Source organism: Phascolarctos cinereus, unplaced genomic scaffold (genome assembly GCF_003287225.1).
Source record: "Phascolarctos cinereus isolate Bilbo 61053 unplaced genomic scaffold, phaCin_HiC Scaffold_4;HRSCAF=312, whole genome shotgun sequence".
Classification (NCBI taxonomy): domain Eukaryota; kingdom Metazoa; phylum Chordata; class Mammalia; order Diprotodontia; family Phascolarctidae; genus Phascolarctos; species Phascolarctos cinereus.
In genome coordinates, this window is record NW_027555847.1 from 8,425,177 (window position 1) to 8,444,379 (window position 19,203).

General features: G+C 45.1%; 1 protein-coding gene across 1 annotated transcript in view; it reads right to left on the minus strand.

Annotated features, from left to right (window-relative positions):
* CDK13 (cyclin dependent kinase 13) overlaps nt 1-19,203 on the minus strand; it is a 117,375-nt gene that overhangs the window by 13,726 nt on the left and 84,446 nt on the right. Inside the window, 4 exon segments of the mRNA XM_020964441.2 lie at nt 1,876-2,007; nt 2,658-2,774; nt 6,810-6,887; nt 6,981-7,082. Coding sequence (XP_020820100.2) covers nt 1,876-2,007; nt 2,658-2,774; nt 6,810-6,887; nt 6,981-7,082 — 429 coding nt within the window.

The following is a 19,203-nucleotide window of genomic DNA, read 5'->3' on the forward strand; positions in this document are numbered from 1 at the left end:
GTTTTTTCAGAATGAGGGAGAGATGGGCACATTTGTACGCAGTCAGAAAGGAGCCGGTAGAGGGAGAGGCTGAAAGTAAGTGAGGGAGTGGGGATGAGAATGGGGGCTATCTGCTGGAGAAGACAGGAAGGCAGGAGATCACTTGTACAGGCAGAGAGGGTCTGCCAGGGTAAGGAGTGAGGCTAGCTCTTTAGGTGAGACGGGGGGAAGAGGAGAAAGTGGTAGAAAGCTTCTGAGAGATGTGAGATGAGCAATAGAGGAAAAGGAACCCCTGCAGACTACCACCTAAAACTCATTGCCCCTTTCCCAACACCCAATTAATTATTCCCATCCCCCTCAACCCTTATTCCAAAGCCCAAACAAACTCACAGCACCGTGCCCTCTGGCATGCCTGTTCCCCCAGACAACCAACTTCACTTTATCTTAGAAGATTTTTCTCTCCCACTCTTTCCAGCTTCTAGCAGTCACAAGACCTGGTTTCCCTGCTGACAAAACAGCCTCCCTGGCCACACCTTCACTGTTCTTCTCCACTCACTGTCCATGAGGGAGAGAGGGAACACTCTGGTCCCCAGGGCCCCTCCCACATTCTCCCCCCCTCCCCCCATCATTCGGTAACCTCTCCTCCTTTGTGGTCCATACAATCCACACCTACCTAATAAAAATCCCAGTGGCTATTTACAGACGTCTCCACCACTCCCCTTCCATACTCTATTGGTTTGGTACATAGCTCACACTTCTCTCAATTCCTGCTCTCATACTAGGATTCTCCCTCCAATACTCTCACCACTCAGTTCCTCAACCTGCTCACTCCCCATGACCTGCTTCTCCCTCTCACCTCTGCCACAAACAAAAATGGGCACGCCCTTGATCCTGACACCACCCACAAAGACACCACTTCCATGCTCAAGAATATGAAATCTCCTCATCTGACATCCCCAATCTATCGGCTTTCTACTTCTCCCTCTGCCCCTCTTTACATAACCCACTGGGACCCCTCCATCTTCTCCTAGGCCACGTCCCCTGCACTAGCCACTCTCTCCCATTCTGCCCATCCTGAGCCCCTGGTAACCCTGTTCTCCTGTGTCCCCCTCTATTTCCAGTCGTGACGTGCCTAAGCCTCAATCTTGCACCACTCCAACCATTCTTAGCCTTCACTCCTACACATACATGCTGCTAAGCGAGGGTAGAGAAAGTCCCACGGCTGTTCTGATGGGGCTGCTCCACTGGGCTGCCAGGCATTCCTCCTCTGTCTCCTTATCTGCCTTTCCCACTCTGCACAGTTGGCTCTTCCACACCTTCCCATCCCTCCTCAAGCCAACCAAAACTCCCACTGCCCCTCAAGTCTTGGCTAAGACCACTGCCTGCTATTTTACAGAAAAAATTGAGGTCATTCACTGTGAGTTCCCTCTTCTAGTTACATGGTCCAAGGCCAAGCAGGAGACCACTCATCCCTCTTCCCTATGAAAGCCCATCTCCAGTCAGCCTTTCTCCATCCTTTCCATACTCAGGGCCTTCAAGTGCTTCTTGTGGGACATGATCTTGAGGACCATCCCCACTCTCGTGGCATTCTACCTACCAGTCAGCTTATCAATGTCCTTGGAATCCAAGAATCCTACACCAAGAGCCCACAGAGATCTTAAGAGCAAATCCAACAACCTCCCTTTACAGATGAGGAAAGTGAGACCGAGCGATATTACGTGGCTTCACTGAAATCACCCAGGTGGGCAGCAGCCCAGCAAGGATGTGAACTCACATCCCCAAACCTGAAGCCAGCACAGAAGATCCCCTGGGCTGGCTCTCTGTCTAGCCAGAAATCACAGGAGCAGCTGTGGGCGACTCATCCCACAGCCATTTACAGAGAACCGCGCCACTTACTCAGGTGGCGGCATCTTGGCGGGCTCTACATCTCGCAGGAACTCGCACTGAAGGGCCTGCTCCGCCGTGCAGCGTTTGCCAGGATCCAAAGCCAGCATGTAATCGAATAAATCCAGCGCCGCTGTGGGGATGCTGCCGCGAGAGAGATGAGGGAGAAGTCATTGCTGTTCTGCTGGTGCGTCCGGCGGCAAACGCCAGTGCTCCCACGTCACACCCTCAGTGAGGGGTGGCGTTTCATGGCGCGGTGGGTAACACTATGCTTTGGGAAGGGGTTCTGGGGACACAGCTTCCTTTGAACAGAGTAGAAGTTACTTTGGCACAGATGGGGTCAACAGTTTTCTATGTTACTGTACATTTTGAAATGTGATTTTCCACGATTCTGCAGATAATCTGCACCTTAGAGTCACCAGAAGGAACAAGGCCATTTTCTTAAAATAAAACAACAGGACAATATGTGGGAAGAGATGTATCACAGACATTTCTTTAGGTTTTATCATGGTTCCACATTGAGGCTCCTCTCCATAATCACCAAATAATGCACATAAAAAACCACTGCTCCCAGATCAAACTTGTTACTAGCAGGTCACAAACAGTCACCGTAGACACTGCTACGAAATAAAGGGAGGTGCAGAATTCAACCAAATTTAGCGCTTTGAAGGAGGTACGGACCCAATGTAAGCATCCCAAGAGAGAACAAATTTCCGAGACCACCACCCCTGCACGCGCGCGCGCGCACACACACACACACACACACACTCTGCACCAGTTTACTCTAATCTTACAAGACAAACTCCTCTCGAAGTTTCCGGCGGTACTGCTTTTTCGGCTTCATCGTATTGAAGTAGGGAAGCTTGATGACATCTGGCCATACCGCAGGACACGGACTCCCACACACTCGGCTAAACAACACATGCAAAAAAGAGGGAGTTACTCTTTGCTGCACAGAACACCTGCTCTCCTGGGCCAGCCTCCTGGCACAATATGGAGACATTTCACAAAGCAGTCAAGGATCAGAAAAGACAATGAAAGAATGACGGAGAGTAGGCAGCCTCTTTTCCTCCGTAGCCACCCGAGGCATGCCAATCCCCTTCACACCTGATGGCACAGGACATGACCAGGGAACAGCTTCGTCCTACGTGGTCCCAACATCACCATGCGGCCTTTCGTCCCCTCTTAGAAGCTGCCTGTTAAGGACAGGCTATGAGTAAATAAATATACATTCCTTTTGTCCTACTTCTCCCCATAATTATTAAATATATCAGTCAGCCAGAAATACTCAACAACTACACCTACTGATTTGTAAGGAACAAGAAACAAATAAATAAAAGGGCAAGGGAATGAATCAGGGTTGAGGTTAAGGGCGAAAAGCAGAGGTGGAGCTCTGGCTCCTTTACTCTCTGCTTGGCTGTTGACCTCTACTCTCTTTCAAAGGGCTGTGTGCTGGAAAGAGGGCAAGACTGGGAATCACTGGAACTGAGTTCCCGTCCTAACTCTGCTACTTATACATGTCTCACTGTGAACAGCAATCTGCACCTGAGGGACTCCCTTCTAAACTGGTCATCCTGTGTTTAATAAATAATAACAACAGGAGCTAATATTTCTACAGCTCCTTAAAGTTAAGGCTCTCATAGCCTATTACATATCTCTTTTATTCCTCACAATGGTTGCAGAGAAGTGCTGTTATCTCCATTTGACAGATGAGGAAACTGAGGGGACATAACTTCCCTCAAGTCACAAAGCTGGTCCATGTTTGAGGCAGAATCTGAACTCCGGTCTTCCTGACTGTACATGTTGTTCTCTCTCCACTGCAGCCCTGAGCTGCCCAAGGCTCAGTGCAAAGTTAAATGACTTGTCCCAAACGAGATTCAAATTCAGATTTTTCCATTTTTGAGTGTGATTCCCTGCTGCATGTGCTAGCATTGCTGTCATGTAAATAAACAGGTGACCACATATCTCAGATGTCTTTGGAAAAACCCAAGTCACCCACCAACATTTCAGCAAAACTGAAAAAGCAAATGGGGCTAATTCCGTTTGTCCTTTTTCAGGACTGACAGTCCCCCCAAAAAGCTGATTTCAGTGCATCGCTAGATATGGGGGGGGGGCGCGCGTGCGCGTGGGTGAGTGCACATGTGTGCACCGGTACACAGGGATGCACACATATGTAGGCATAAATGAGGTGGGACTATACACTAGATGGATTTCACAAGCCATACTTTGTGTGCAATCAGGCTGCACGCACGCGCACACACACACACGCATCTAAGTATACATATACACACAAGATGAATCAGCAAGGAATAATATTTTAATCTGTTTTAAAACATCACATTTTGTATAACTGGGTTTTTCTTTGAAAAGGTAGGTTCTACAGCTCTGACATACAGTGGGATCTAGGTAGGGAGGCAGAGAGGTGGTGCTGCTGCAGGGGATAGAGCACAGGGCACAGAATCAGGAAGACCTGAGTTCCAATCCAGCCTCAGACAGATTGTGCGAACCGGGGCAAGTCATTTCACCTCTCTTTGTCCAATCTACTGGAGAAGGAAATGGCCAACCCCTCTAGCATCTTTGCCAAGAAAACGCCATGAACAGCCCTGGCAAGCTATGGCCCCACAGGTCACCAAGAGTTGGTTGTGACTGAATGACTGAAAGTCAGGCAGTGTTCACAGTCTAATGGAGGAGACGATGATGTGCACTGGGGAGATGGGAGGCCATTCCAGAGGCAATCGGGAAAGGCTCCTCATACACAGTGGGATTTGAGCTGGGACGTGAAGGAAAAGAGAAGAGGAGAGAATGCGTGCCAGGCACCAGGGGCACAATCAGGAGAGGCAGCATCCTGGGCGAACACTGGCCAGGAGGCCAGAATTACTAAAGAGTACAAGGGAGGGGGTAAAGCGTAAGGAGGGAGCCAGGCTGTGAAGGGATTTAACAACTAATCAGAGACCTTACTTTCTGATCTCAGAGGCGACAGGGAGCCCCTGAAATTTATCAAGTAAGGGATAATAGGGTCAGAAGGTTAGGTCACCCTGATGGCAGAGCAGAGAGACTGAGGCAGGGAGACCCTGCAGCAGCTAGTGCAATGCTCCAGACGTGAGGTAAGGAGGGTCTACCCCAGCAGGTGGATGAGTCAATCAGCAGAGTTGTTGCAATGACAGAATCAATAGGACACGGTGGGTAGGGGTGGTGACAGCGAGGAGCTGAGGGGGACACCTAGGATGCAAGCCTAATTTTAAAGCCTTGCTCAATGTATACCTGTATACTATCTTTTAAAATTATACATGGGGCTTTGGGGGGATTGGGTCTGCCTAACTCACTCAGGCTGAAAGCCCTGTAGCCACCCACGGGCTGGAAGCGGCATACCCCATGTCTCCACCCTGTCCATAAGCAGCCTAATGACTCGCCTCTCCTAGAGGCTCACCGCCCAGATCCCAGACTTCATGCGGAACTGTCAGCAAGATGGACAGGAAGGCAGGGGCCACTCTGCCTGACCAGTTTCCACATCAGTATTGCATCACTCAGCAGTTTTAATAAAAAGGAATGAAAAGCAGTGTGGCTGTGGTGGACCAGGAATCGTCAGACCCAGCCCGAGCTGGCCTCAGTTTGAGGACATTTGAGCCTGTTTCCTCCCCTTTAAAATGAAGGGATGGGAATGAATGATCTCTTCAGGTATCTGTGAACTCTAAAGCTCTAAGAGCTGAGGTTCACATAATGACTGAAAACCCGAATGGTATCCACTGACACAAGAAGACCAAGGACAAAAGCTATGAGACCCCCTCCGGTCTGGCCAGCTGTTGTTTGCCCTCAATCACCGTAAAGCAGCGCCAAAGAGACAAATGCCAATCCTGTCAATCCACACTGTATTAGCAAAGATGACCTACGTGCCCAGACACGCACGGGCAGTTCTTCCCATGACTGGGGCTTTGCTAGGTTAAAAACTGGCTTCAATGACAATGGGGATCACTTACTGAGAAGGGTCTTGCAACTGTCAAGCTCGTAAGTCTACTGACCCATTTGTCATAAATTTTTTAATTAACTGAAAAATCTGAAATTGGCGTAGAAGCGGAAATGAGAGAGAGTAAGGTATGCCCGAGTAAAAAGCTGAATTTTACCCTCTGCTTAACAAAAAATGGTAAGGTACAATAAAATGAGGAGGTTATTCTGGTAAAGAATGAATATCTATGACATGAAAGGTTATTAATAATCACAAATTTACCAAGACATTTATGCGAGAGTAAGTAGCTAAAATACATGCAAGTTTCCATTAGTTAAATATGAGTCAAAACAAGAAAAATATGGGCAAAGCTACATTGCCACCTAGTGTCTGCAGCCCAAAAATATGTACCTTTAACTATTTGGCTTCTTTCTAATGAATGGTATTTTGTTAGAGTGATAAAGAATTAACTATAACACTCTGAATGTTTCAAATTCTCAAAATTGGCAACTTATGTTCATATAACTGAGAATTATTTCTTAATTAGAAAAAAAGACTGATAAGCAGCCTCTGAGTCTCAGAGAAAGCTGCTTGGCCCCAGATCCTGCTGCTCTGTGCTCATCCTTCATGGACCCTCCTCTATTTGTAGATAAATCTCCCTTCCCCCCCCCAGCAGGTCACTTTCAAGATTCCTTGACTCTCCCTCATGTCATCCCTATGCCTTCTTCCTTCTTTCCAAGCGGCTTCTCCTCTCTGCCCCGCCCGATGTTAACCTTCTACCCACTCCTGATTCTCAAATCCTTCATTCAGATTCCCAAGGTGACCTCTGGGTCCTCAGGCTCTATACCAAGCTGGGTTTGAGCTTTGTCTGCATCCCACAGACACTGACGCTCTGAGAGAGCAGGGCTTGAGCCCTGCAACATTTGCTTCAGCACAGGGGCCACGGCACTGATGCTGCGGACTGCTTAATTCCCATCTCAAATAAGAACCCCCTTAAAAAGGTTACCTTATCAATTCTAACTGGGCAAGTTCCTGGTTGGCTTGAAATATTGGTTTTTTAGTGAAGAGTTCTCCAAGGATGCATCTGGAAAACAAATACCATCGTTACCAAAGGGCTTTATTTTGCTTCAAAATTTAAGACTGAGTCAAGTCCAACAAGAAATGCAAGGTTCCTCACCCACAGCTCCAGACATCAATTGCAGGGGTGTATCGCTCCTCTCCCAGCAAAAGTTCCGGGGGCCGGTACCATAAAGTGATCACTTTGTTGGTGTATGGCCGACTGAAACACAGAGAAAATACCTCTTCAAGTTAACCTGTCCTGAGACAGAGACTGACTCCCTGAGGACAACATAAGATGAAGCACGTCTCTGGCTCATCAAACCAGCCTCCAACTCTCCAAACTCAATCAATTTCATTCGCACACACGGCACACAGGTGCTGCTGTCCAACAGTTTTCCATACCGGAGAGTTCAGTATTAAGAGGTTTGGAATGTGACGACACCATTGACACGAAGCATGCTAGCAAACATCTGATTAACAGCCAGCAGAACAAGCTAGGGCCCTGGTCACCCAGCTGCTTGTGCTCTACATTCATTCCACCTAAAATACTGCATTGACTTAAGTGCCAGGCCTGGAGCCATGAGGACCTGAGTTCAAATCCAGCCTCAGATGCTTACTAGCTCTGTGACCCTGGGCAAGTCACTTCACCCTGTTTGCCTCTGTTTCCCCATCTGTAAAATGAGCTAGAGAAGGAAAGGGCAAACCACTCCAGTGTGTGTCTTTGCCAAGAAAACCCAGATGGGGTCACAAAGAATCAGACACGACTGAACAAAACATCACCCATAAAAGGGGAAAAAACCCATTTCCCAGGAAATACAGAAGTACAGTTTGTTCTCTTTCCTCATACCTCAAGCCAACAAAGTCCTGAAAACCCGCCCTTTCCAAGGAGGCGAGTCAAGACACAGGCGGGAAGACAGCAGCTTACTGGGATGGGTCTGAAGCAAAGCAATGCAACGACTCCAGTTCCAAATAAATTCTGCAGGAGTCAATTCACTTTGAACCAGACTTGAACGTTACTGCAAGTTACCAGTCTACACCTTACATTTAGCTCATGCTTCTAACAACTTGAAAAAATGGCCAGCAAGTCTGAAATGGGCCTCTAGTTTTAAAGTGTCCAATGATCTCTTCTGAGTAAGCTGACGTTTATAAGGCGTTCTGTAATCCTCATCTCATCTTACGACAACTCCACAAAGCAGGGATTGCAAGAACTGTTAGCCCACTCTGCAGATACAGAAACTGAGTCTGAGGAGGCCCAGTGACTGTGGCCCCACAACTGAGCACAGCACAGAATCGTATTAGGGCAGGGATCACACACAGGACTTTCCTATAACACATACGATTGCGTCTTAGAGGAAAGCCCTGATAAATACGGGTAGAGACAGCTTCCTTACCCAGAAGCTCCCTACACTGATGAAATCACAGGTCTAGACTTGACACTCCCCAAGGCAGTCTGCCTAGCCAGCAATTCCCATTTCACAGAAAAGAAAACAAATTTCAGTGAAATGAATTGCTCAAGATCACACAGCTAGTAAGCAGCAAAATTCATCCCTCAGGAGCATTCTGTGTAATGTTAGTGTCTGACCAGGGCCCAGGAAAGACAGTACTAGTCAGGGGAAACTTGGGCAGAAATAATGGCAGCTCCCCAGAAATACAACTTACAAAGCACTTTTCTCCCAACCCTGCTGTGAGGCAGGAAATACAACCATGATCCCCATTCACCATTGACAGGTAAGCAAACAAGGGCACATAGGTGGTCAGTGACTGACCCACAGTCACCCCCCCCCCCGACACATCAGGGCTGAGTGGCTCCCTGGATGGACCTGTACCAAGTCTAGTGAGAATACACTCCGCTTCACTGCCTTCTCCAGAGGAAAGGGTAAGGGGTCCACTTTGTACAGACAAGGTGGATTAAATCTTTCTCTGCCTCTCCAGCACATGGGGCTTCATTTAATTAGATCTACTTATGTTTTCCTTCTTCTAGAACAGTCCCAGTGCTAGGCATGGGGAGTCCAGGTTCCTTTCTGAACAGATGTTTTATTTCTTCAAGTAAATCATATAATATATGAAAGTGGAGAAAGAATTATTCAGGGCAATGAAAACATGACAGGATTTCAGAAAAAGAAAAGAATAACTATGGCTGGGGCCGGGCATTAAAAAGATACTACATGTGCACGTCTTGGGGGGATGATGACATGGATGCCTGGGCATGGCAAAGTATCAGGACTGATGACATTTCTAGGAAGTGACTAACTTTTCTGAAACAATTTAATAACAAAAGCATGTCAAACCTCAAAGTGCCACCACTACAGTGCTATTAAATTTCTATGATCCCAAGTACAAATGTAAAACTCAAAAATTCCAAGATAAACTACCCTTAGATCAAATGAATACGTTGGCAAGGACAGAAGTCTGCTACTTTAGTATATGAAGAAATAATCACTAGAGAATTCATGCTATTTAATTTTACTATAATGGCAAGTAAATGTTTGAATTAAATAAAAGGTTAATACAGATTCTACAAATTCATGATTTATTTCCACACATTAAAGAATAAACAGAGAATCCGTTTTTCGTGTTAAAATTAAATGAGTAAAGAATTGTGCTTAACTGCTTTGTAAAACTAAAGTCTTTAATAGATCCTGTTTTTAAATGAAAGAGCACATGGCGATAACATCTATGTGTGTGGACAGAATTAGGGGAACTCATACTCTAGAACAGAAACTTCCCAAATACCCAGTGACAACTTGAAAAGAAGATAGTTTTACTTAAGTATTATACATACACCACAATTAAGAAAAAAAAATAACTAAAAAGTGCATTATATATTTAACCCAGAAAATTCCATTTTAAAAAAGCCTAGCAAGGGTGAGGAACCTGCAGCTTTCTTATTTGTTCTGTAAAATTCGGATTCCATCAAAAGGCTGCAATGAAGGACCTAGAAGGCTACATCTGGCTTGAAGGCTGCCGGCTCCCCATCCCTGTCAGAATCATCATCAAAATTTTGCTCGTGAAACAAGAGACCACATAGAAAAAGATTTATGGCACATCTACTACACTTGTGTGGTACTTGGAGGTGTCGAAGTTGAATACAATATTGCCATGGATAGGTATCCAGCAGAAAATATTCACTTGCTGAGAGTGGCTAATACTCTCCCACTCACCCCAAGTACACCCCAAATCGCTGGCCTCATCGTTCATTTATGAAGTAGCTAATATATGCCACTTGCTGGATTTATCCAGACTAAAACAAAACGGTCTCTGCCTTCAGGGAGCTCCCATTCTATTCAAGGTAAACAATACACATATAAATAAGTTAATACATATATATATATAGTAATGGAGGGAGGAAAACAAGGAGAGAGCAATTTGGAACTATGCCAAAAGGGCTATAAAATTGTGCATACCTTTTGACCCAGCAATAGCACTTCTAGGGCTGTATCCCAAGACAGCATAAAAATGGGAAAAGGACTCACGTGTACAAAAATATTTACAGCAGCTCTTTCTGTGGTGGCAAAGCATTGGAAATTGAGGGGAAATTGAGGGGCTGCCCATCAATTGGAGAATGGCTAAACAAGTTGTGGTATATGAATGTAATGGAATACTATTGTTACATAAGAAATGATGAGCAGGTGGACTTCAGAAAAACCTGGAAAGACTCGTATGGACTGATGCTGAGGGAGGTGAGCAGAACCAGGAGAACATTGTACACAGTAACAGGCACACTGTGCGATGCTAACTTTGATAGACTTAGCCCTTCTCAGCAATGCAAGGATCTAAGACATCTCCAAAAGGTCTCATGATGGAAAATGCTATCCACATCCAAAGAAAGAACTATGGAGTTTGAATGCAGATCAAAGCATACTATTTGCTCTTTTTTCTTTCTTCTGTTTTATTTTGTTTCGTCTTTCTTGTGGTTCCTCCTATTGGTTCTAATTCTTCTTTACAACATAACTAATGTGAAAATATGTTTAACATGAATGTATATGTAGAGCCTATCAGACTGCATGCTGTCTTAGGGAGGGAGGCATGCAGGGAGGGGGACAAAAATTTAAAACTCAAAAGCATATGAAAGTGAATGTTGAAAACTAAAAATAAATTAATTTTAAAAAAAGAAAAAGAGATTTCCATACAGGCATTCTCTACATAGATACAAATGTTGTGGGGGAGATGGGGAGAATGCTACACAAAGGCAAAATATTATTGTTAAATCATAGTACCTTATTTGGATTTTAACTCAAATAAAATATTTGACTTAAAAAAAAAAATAAAGTGATGTGCCTAGGGTCCCACAGCTCATAAATGTCAATGTCTCGATTTGAACTCAAGTCTTCCTAACTCCAGGTCTAGCACTCCATCCACTATGCTACCCAGATGCTTATTTCTGAGTATTGTGATCTCTGTGGAATCAGTCAATCCATATTTACTAAGTGGTTGCTATGGGTCAGGCCCTGTGCTAAGTGACAGAGATACAAAAAGTAGCAGAAGGAGCTCACAGTCTAATGAGGAAGACAACACCCAGCCAAAGCTATACAAAGCCTTCTATATGCAGGATGGATAGCAAACAGCTGGCAGTGGGAAGGCACTAGAGTTAAGAGGGGCCGGAAAAGGCTACCTGCACAAGTGGGGTTTTAGGTGGGCCCTGAAGGAAGCCAAGAGGAGGCGATGAGGAGGGAGAGTGTTCCAAGCATGGGAGACAGAGAGAATCCCCACAGGTCAGGAGGTCAGTGCCACGAGATCGAAGAGGACGTGTTGGGAAGGGAGGTGGAAGAAGCCTGAGAAGACAGGAAGCGCCCTGACCAACAAGCAAAGCATTTTTTCACTTGCCCGTTGAGGCAGCGTGGTACAGTGCCTGGCACACGGCAAGCTCTACATAAATGTTAGTTATCATTCTTTCTGTTACTGTTACAGGCTGCAAAGAGGCCAAGGAGAATGAAGATTCTAAAAAGGCCGTTGGATTTGGTAATTAGGAGATAAACAGGTAACTCTGAAGAAAGCAGTTTCCATACTGAGAGCCAGATTGTGAGGGGTTTAGAAAAAAGTGGATGTAGCCAGCCCAGACGGCCTTAGATGAGTTTGCCTGCAAAGGGGAGAAGAAAAATAGGATGACTGTTCGCAAGGATGGAAGGATCAAGTGAGGGTTTTCTGAAGAGAAAGAAGGCATGAGCGTGTCTGTCGGCAGTAAGGAAATGAGTGAATGTGACCGAAACAGGGGGATGACAAGATGACCGAGAGGGCAATGGGAAGGAATGAGAAAAGTAGAGGGGTCAGCCGTGGTCAGGAGTAAGGCCACTTCATCACGTGAAACAAGAGAAGGGCAGAAGGCACCTGAGTGATGGGAGAGGAGGAAGAGGGGAGAAGAGAGAGCTCACAATGAATACACTTGTGTTTTTTCTATAAAACAGGAGGCAAGGGTTTTGGTTGAGAGAGTGGGTAAAAGGAGAGCCATGGGAGGGCTGAGGAAGGATGAGAAGGTGGTAGGAGAGGGAGCTGATAAGGGAGGCAGAGGAGGAATGTATGGCAGCAGGAAGGGCCCAGTGGAGGCTTCGTGACTTAGATCTGCAGTGAAGGGGGGGACTGGGTCACTCTTTGTGTCCCTGGCATCTAGGTGCTTACAAAAATATTGGTGGAAATGAAAATTCAAATTGTTCCAGCCTTCCTCTGCTGCTCAGGAACTTGGAATCTGAGCTTGGATCTTCCGGACTATAGGCCCAGAACTCTAACCACTGTGCCACTCAGCTTCAAGGAGAACACTCACAGTTGGAAGGAAAAAGAACATCATTTGAACTGAACTCTTGGGGAAGCTAAGTGAGGGATTTCAAGAGGCAGAGGTGAAGACATGGTTCAATCCAGGCAGGGGAGTACATGTGTACCAAAGCGTGGAGGTGGCCAAAGTGCTGCTGACCAGAAGGAAGCCTGTCTGGCTGACCCGAGAAGCGTCCCTGTCTGTCTGAAAGGCACGGCTGGAGTCACAAGGGAAGCAAGCCTGAAGGCCGCTGAGGAGGGGAGGGTCAGGCTCAGACCCGTGCTGTAGCGACATCCATCTGGCAGCTGGGTGAGGATGAGTTCGAAAGGGGAGAGAAGAGAATCAGGGTTCAAAGTCTACTGAATAATCTAGGTGAGAAGTGATGAGGGCCTGAGCTCCTGAGCTAGACTTAGAAACTGGAGAAGCAAAAGGAAGAACAGTAGGCAGACAGCCAGATGGCGGCAGGGGCACAGCGGTGGTTTCATTCTACTTTATTTATTTCTTGGCTGCCTCTCTGATTCAGAAGGCAAGCCTGAGCCTGTTTGGAGGATGCAGTCCAGCACATGAGGGTCAGCTGTTCACAAGCCAGGAAAGACAACACTGCATCTCACAACCAGCTCCCTCACCCACCACAGTAATTGATGTGCTAGAGAAAATGGAAAAGGGGCCTGCTTTTCTTTCTTTTTTTTTTTTGGGGGGGGGGTGTTACATTCTACAACAATCCCCACCAAAAGGCTGCCTATATTTCACAGTCCTTCCAGGCAAGTAGCACTGTTCTGAACATCAAGTGGTTTATAATCCTCTAGAAGCAGAATTCATCTAAGACAAAGTTTTTAGACTAGAATGAGCTTTCTGTCAAGCTCATATAGTGGCAGCATCTGAAACAATACATGTATTGCCCTGGAGACAAAAAGCACATGCCTCATGAAATAAGTACAACCACAAATGCCTATTTCCTTTCATATTTATTACCGTCACAGTGCTCTTACCAACTGATAACATTAGTAAATAAAAACATCAAAAAACCATAACATGTAAAAACTTTCTCATCTCTAGAGTCAAGGAAGCTTGTAAACAGAAAGAACAGCTGAAGTGTCAATCTCCCAAATTTAATGAGTTTGAGGTCAGATGTTATTCATTAATACTTAAAGAAAACAGCACAGCTATGCACGTGATGCTTGTTGACCTGGAAGAAATCAGGTGACTGGGGCTACATAAACTCCTAGGACAATGTGTTACTGAAAAGTTTCATTTCTAAACTGGACTGTCAGTTTTAACGCTTTGATAGAAGATCCTACAGATGTCTGGAGGGCTTTGTAATCACCCTTCCCCCTTCCTCATGCATACCCAGACACACATACTCGCTCCTAACATTTCCAGTTAAGCCACCCCAGCTGTCCAGCCTTCAGCGCCATCTTGGTGCCGTGGGCCCTTTCCCAGTGGATCCGGGGCCTGATTCAGTCCCTCTCTCTGCTTCCACTGGCAGCAGAAATAATGCCCAAACACATTAGAAACAGGATCTGGGAAAACAGCAGCTCTTTTCTTCCTAGCAGTGGCTTCTTCCAGGTGTTCGATCAGACCCTCTGCCTAGGAGGGGCTTTTTACCAAGTTTGCCTTCAGCTGCTACTGGTTGATTAGTAGAGTGGAACAATTATGGAGAAAATATGCAGGTGGATGGGGGGTCATGGTGAAAAGGGGGGAAAGTGGTAACAAGGGAAAAACAGATCAGTAAACAGAGTACATAGGAGCAACTAGGTGCCTCAATGGCTAGCATGATGGGCCTGGAATCAGGAAGACTCATCTTCTTGAGTTCAAATATGACCTCAGACACTTACTAGCTGTGTGACCCTGGGCAAGTCACTTAACTTGCCCAGTCTGCCTAAGTTCCTCATCTGTAAAATGGGCTAAAGAATGCAATCCACTACAGCATTTCTACCAAGAAAACCCTAAATTTGAAGTCCCATTTGTTCCCCCAGTTGCCAGAGGGCAATATCCTTAAACCCCACAAGGTGACACTATCTTCCCACAAGGAGAAGAGGGTGTCCATCAGACTGCTAATTTTGCAACACCAAAGTTAATGCCAGCGAGCTGGGCAATGGGGTTGACATTGAAAAGATGGTTCAAAATGGTTATGTTATAATCCCATTTTGAATTCTGACACTGAGAGTGTAGCAACAAAACAGCTTTGAAAAAAAATTAAAAAAAAAAAGGAAACAGCTCTGGAGGCAAAGACTTCATAGTTCAAATGCTAACTTCTGCTTGCTACTCATGGAGGTCTGCAATTCTCTGGCTTCTCCCCCTACCTTGAGCTGCCAGCACCTCCTCAATCTACTCTTCCCTGGAGACACCTTGGCCTCCCTTGGGGCCCCTCCTCAGCTGCCCAGTGCAGCCAGCTTCTGCTTCACACAGGCTTCTCCACTGGTCTCCATTATACTCATTTTCAACTCTTTAGTTCCACATCTCAAAAACACGCGATTGTCCACCCCTCCCCAGCAGAATGTTGGGATTAAAGAGATAGGACTTTGTTTCCAGAAGAAACTTGAAGTCATTAAAAGAGTTTTACAATTTCTAAGTCTCATACATTAGCCATTAATTATGATGCTGAAGAAAAATCATGTCAATATGAAATCTGATATAAATTTTTAACTTCTAATATACTTCAAACACTCTAGTTCCAGATACTTAACAAAAGTATTTAAAAAATACAATTCTGGGAATGTAAATGCTGATCAGATTGCGACTCTCTCCAGCAGTACTAAAGGGAGGATGGGGGACAAGCAACCAATAAAAACCCAACTAACTTCACCAAGTTGTTCTACCCTTCGGGGATGGCCAGAGCAATGGGGCCTCAATGGGATGGCCTAAGGAGATGAGAAGCATGCAGCTGCTCTAAGACTTTCCTTGAATTCAAGCATCATGAAGGGTTACTCCAGCTGTCTGAGGATTGCCTGATTTTCACTCCTTCCCTTTCTCTCAGACTTCCTGGCTCCCTTTGGTGCTATGTTCCCCAACTCAACTTGTATCTGAGGGCTTGCCCTCCTTTGGGCTTCGTGTGGTATTCCTGGCACTCAGCAGTCAGATCCACCACAAAGCACGAAGGCACTCAATGAGCATCTACTAGTCACACCTGATACTACAGTGCAATGCCTCTAGAGAAAGCATAGGCAGCATCATTCTTGCATTCAAAGAGGCTAACAAGCTAGATGAGGACCACCTGTTACTGCTATACAAATCACCTTTATCAAATGGAGCCGAGCAGTTCTGTCTTCTCTCCCCATCTACTCACAGTGCTTAGATCTCCACTTTCCTTTATCTTCCTCTAACACCGTCCTTAGAAGGCATTTTGAAAAGCTGTTCCCTTTGTGCTGTTGCCAAGTTGAGCTTGTTCTGAGCCGAGACTTTGCTGAAACAATTATTTCAGGACTTTCTCTCTCTTGGATTCCTCTCAAGTTACCCACCACCTCTAAAGAGGCTAAGCTGTCACTAAGTTCCTCAGCATCCAGGGTCTCTGCAGACAGCTCCCTCTCTTTATCTCATCGCTGTCACTCACACTTGTTGCTCAAAGCATTTTATCTTCCTTAGACTCCTCCTACAGGATTTTAGGCCATGGGATGACAGGATCTCAGGTGGGACTTCAGAAGTCACAAACTCCAGCCTGACCACAACAAAGACAGGTGAGTAGATATAAAACATACCTTGCTAGTGGCCACCTAGATTTCATTTTGAGTCCACTAATAAGATGAAACACTCACTATCCCTCAAAACAGCTCATGCCTATCTGGGGACAGCCATCATTATTAGGAAGTTTTCCCCTTCAGTGAACCGAAATCTGCTCCTCTGCTATTTCCCACTGCTCCCTGGGGCCAAAAAGAACAAATCTAATCCCTACTTCAAATCTGCTACTATTTCCCTCACCTTCATAAACCCTTAAGCTCTATGGGAAGAAAATCCTTTATTTAATGAAATGTATTTTATACCAATTTTCCTTTCCCAAAGAGCAATGTTACCATGTGTTTTCTTAAGCATCCATTTCTGCAGACAGATTCCACTCCCTGTTCTCTGAACCCCTGGAAACCTGCTCTCTCACAACTGAGAGGGCTCAGACTCTGAGCCCTAGGATGGAGTGGCTGCTTGCTCTCAAGGTTCCTACCATTTCAGGACCAGTAGAATAAAGCTGTCATCAATACAAGAAAGTTACCAAATGCTCTGGTTGTGGCAGAGAGAAAGGCTCCAGAGGATATATCCAGTCAGTCCAAGCCTCCATCACAAAAGGACCATGGTGTTCCTCCAGGCCAATGTGATCTACACTGTATTCCTACACTAAAATCCTTTATTTCTTCCTCCCCTGATCATCACCAAAATAGTCTCCTCATAATACTATGCCCCCACTTCATGCCATTCACAAATTTTCTCAATAACACATCATCTTCTTATGATGCAATACAACTTTACCTAATCTGCCTCTTTTGAGTAGAACATACTTGTTCATTTCCGTCTTTTAGTCATGACCCATAGTGATGATGAAGAGGAAGAATGCATCACCTTTCCCCAAACGCTGCAGGTTCTCTTCCACATTCTGCCTGATATACACAGACAACGGAAGTCATCATTAACGCCCTGTCTTGAATCACTGGGACCTCTCCACCAATAGTTTTCCCCTCCATGACATACCTGCCTTTCTCTATGACATCTGCCTTTGAAGAGACGTGGAATGTTTTTATTCCTCCTCCATTTCCAGTTAAATCCTTTTAATCAGATCTTCCAATCTCCATGCAAACATGTTTTTATTTGTTTATCTGAAAGTCTTCTTTAGCTACAATCTCCCTGGGCAGGTACATTATTTCATGTCTTAGATCATCATCTGTGTCTCCCCAAACCACCTTCTTAACCAAATACTGTTTTCTAAAAACCTTCTTCGACAGCCATGATCTGAGACCCATCTGTGCCCTGAAGCATTTGAATTTTTCATCCAGAACATCACAATCCAGAGATCATTTCAGAGGTTCTGCCAGGCAGCAACATCGACTCTCAACTTATCACCGAGTCCATCAGGCTTGACAGGTCTTGGCAGCACAAATGCTGGTCCAGCAGGATCCACTGTGGCCGTCCGCCATGATGCCAGGCAAGCTTTTCCCCCTTACTTCACCCTTCCCCTGACCAAGCTGTCCCCAGCAGTGTCCCCGGCAGTCCTGGGGACATCTCAGGCACAGGACTTCCAAGCACCTCTCCAGACTCAGCAGTTCTTTCATTTTTCTGGCTCCTTCACCTTCTTCTCCCTTGGAACTTCCTGAGAGAAGCTTCAAATGCCTTCTGCCTCTCCCTGTTCTGTCCTCACTGGGCTCCCTTTGAAGAACCTCTTCCAGTCTTGTGAGGGATACTTTATTCTATTCTCTAGGATGAACTAGAGATTAGAGACTTAAGAGATTAATGTCATTTCTTATTCATTTAGTCTTCTTAGTTCGTTTTGAGTCATCAAATGGTATGTGCCTATTATTAAACTCTTATTTAACTCCAATCTATATTCATAGATTCCTGTCAACCACAGAGCATTATGGAAAAGTCAAAAAGGACTCCAAGATTTCTCTATTTCTCATGTTTTGTAATAAGAGAAAACAGGGAAAAGATTCACTGCCCTCATATTTTTCAAACTGTCAACAGCATCTCTTCCCATGCCTGGTGGAAGCTTTCTGCCTTTTAGTACATGAGATAGAAATAAAACAGACCTGAAAATATCTTGGGGGAGAGTGGGGGAGAAAGCTAATACAACCAGAAAATGGTCCTCTTTCATTTCCATTCATTAATTTTCCACTGAAAATTGAAGAAACAAATGAGGTTGTAATTTAACATCAGTAGAGAATTCTATAAATAAAAGTACATACTTCACAGGGCCCAATGGACAGAGCTCCAGCCTTGGAGTCGGGAGGACCTGAGTTCAAATCCGGCCTCAGACACTTGACACTTAGTAGCTGTGTGACCCTGAGCAAGTCACTTAACCCTGACTGCCTCACCACAAAGGGGGGAAAAGTACATAATTCATAGTTACACTGGGAAATTTTCCAGATGATTGAAGCCATATTATTTTTAAAATCAAGGTGGTGATAAAGGATTCCTGAAGGATAGTTATATTTTAAAGGAAATGTATAATTTTTTCCTTTCACAAATAAATCATTATAAAAACTGGCATAAATTTAGTCCATAAAAGGGAATGTCGAAGAATTATTCTGATCCTTAAAGATAGGTACTGTCATGTGGAAAATGAATACATAACGTTTCTGTATTCTAGAAATGATCAAACAAAAAAGAAAGTCATTATGTTACCTAAATACACAACATTCTGGAGTTAAAGTTTTTGCTCCCCTAAAATCAGTGATCCCATATTAGACTACAGAAGACAATTCAGTGTGAGACACTACAGGACTCTTTCACCAACAGGCTCACATCTACAGAGTGTTTAATGGCTTACAAGATACTCTGTAAAAACTACTGGGGAAGGGGGGGGGTGGAGATTAAGAAGCAGCATGAATTTCCTAATGCACCAATGTCCTCATGTCCCCGATCTGTTTGAAAATCTTCAATAATTCTGTATTACCTCCCGAGA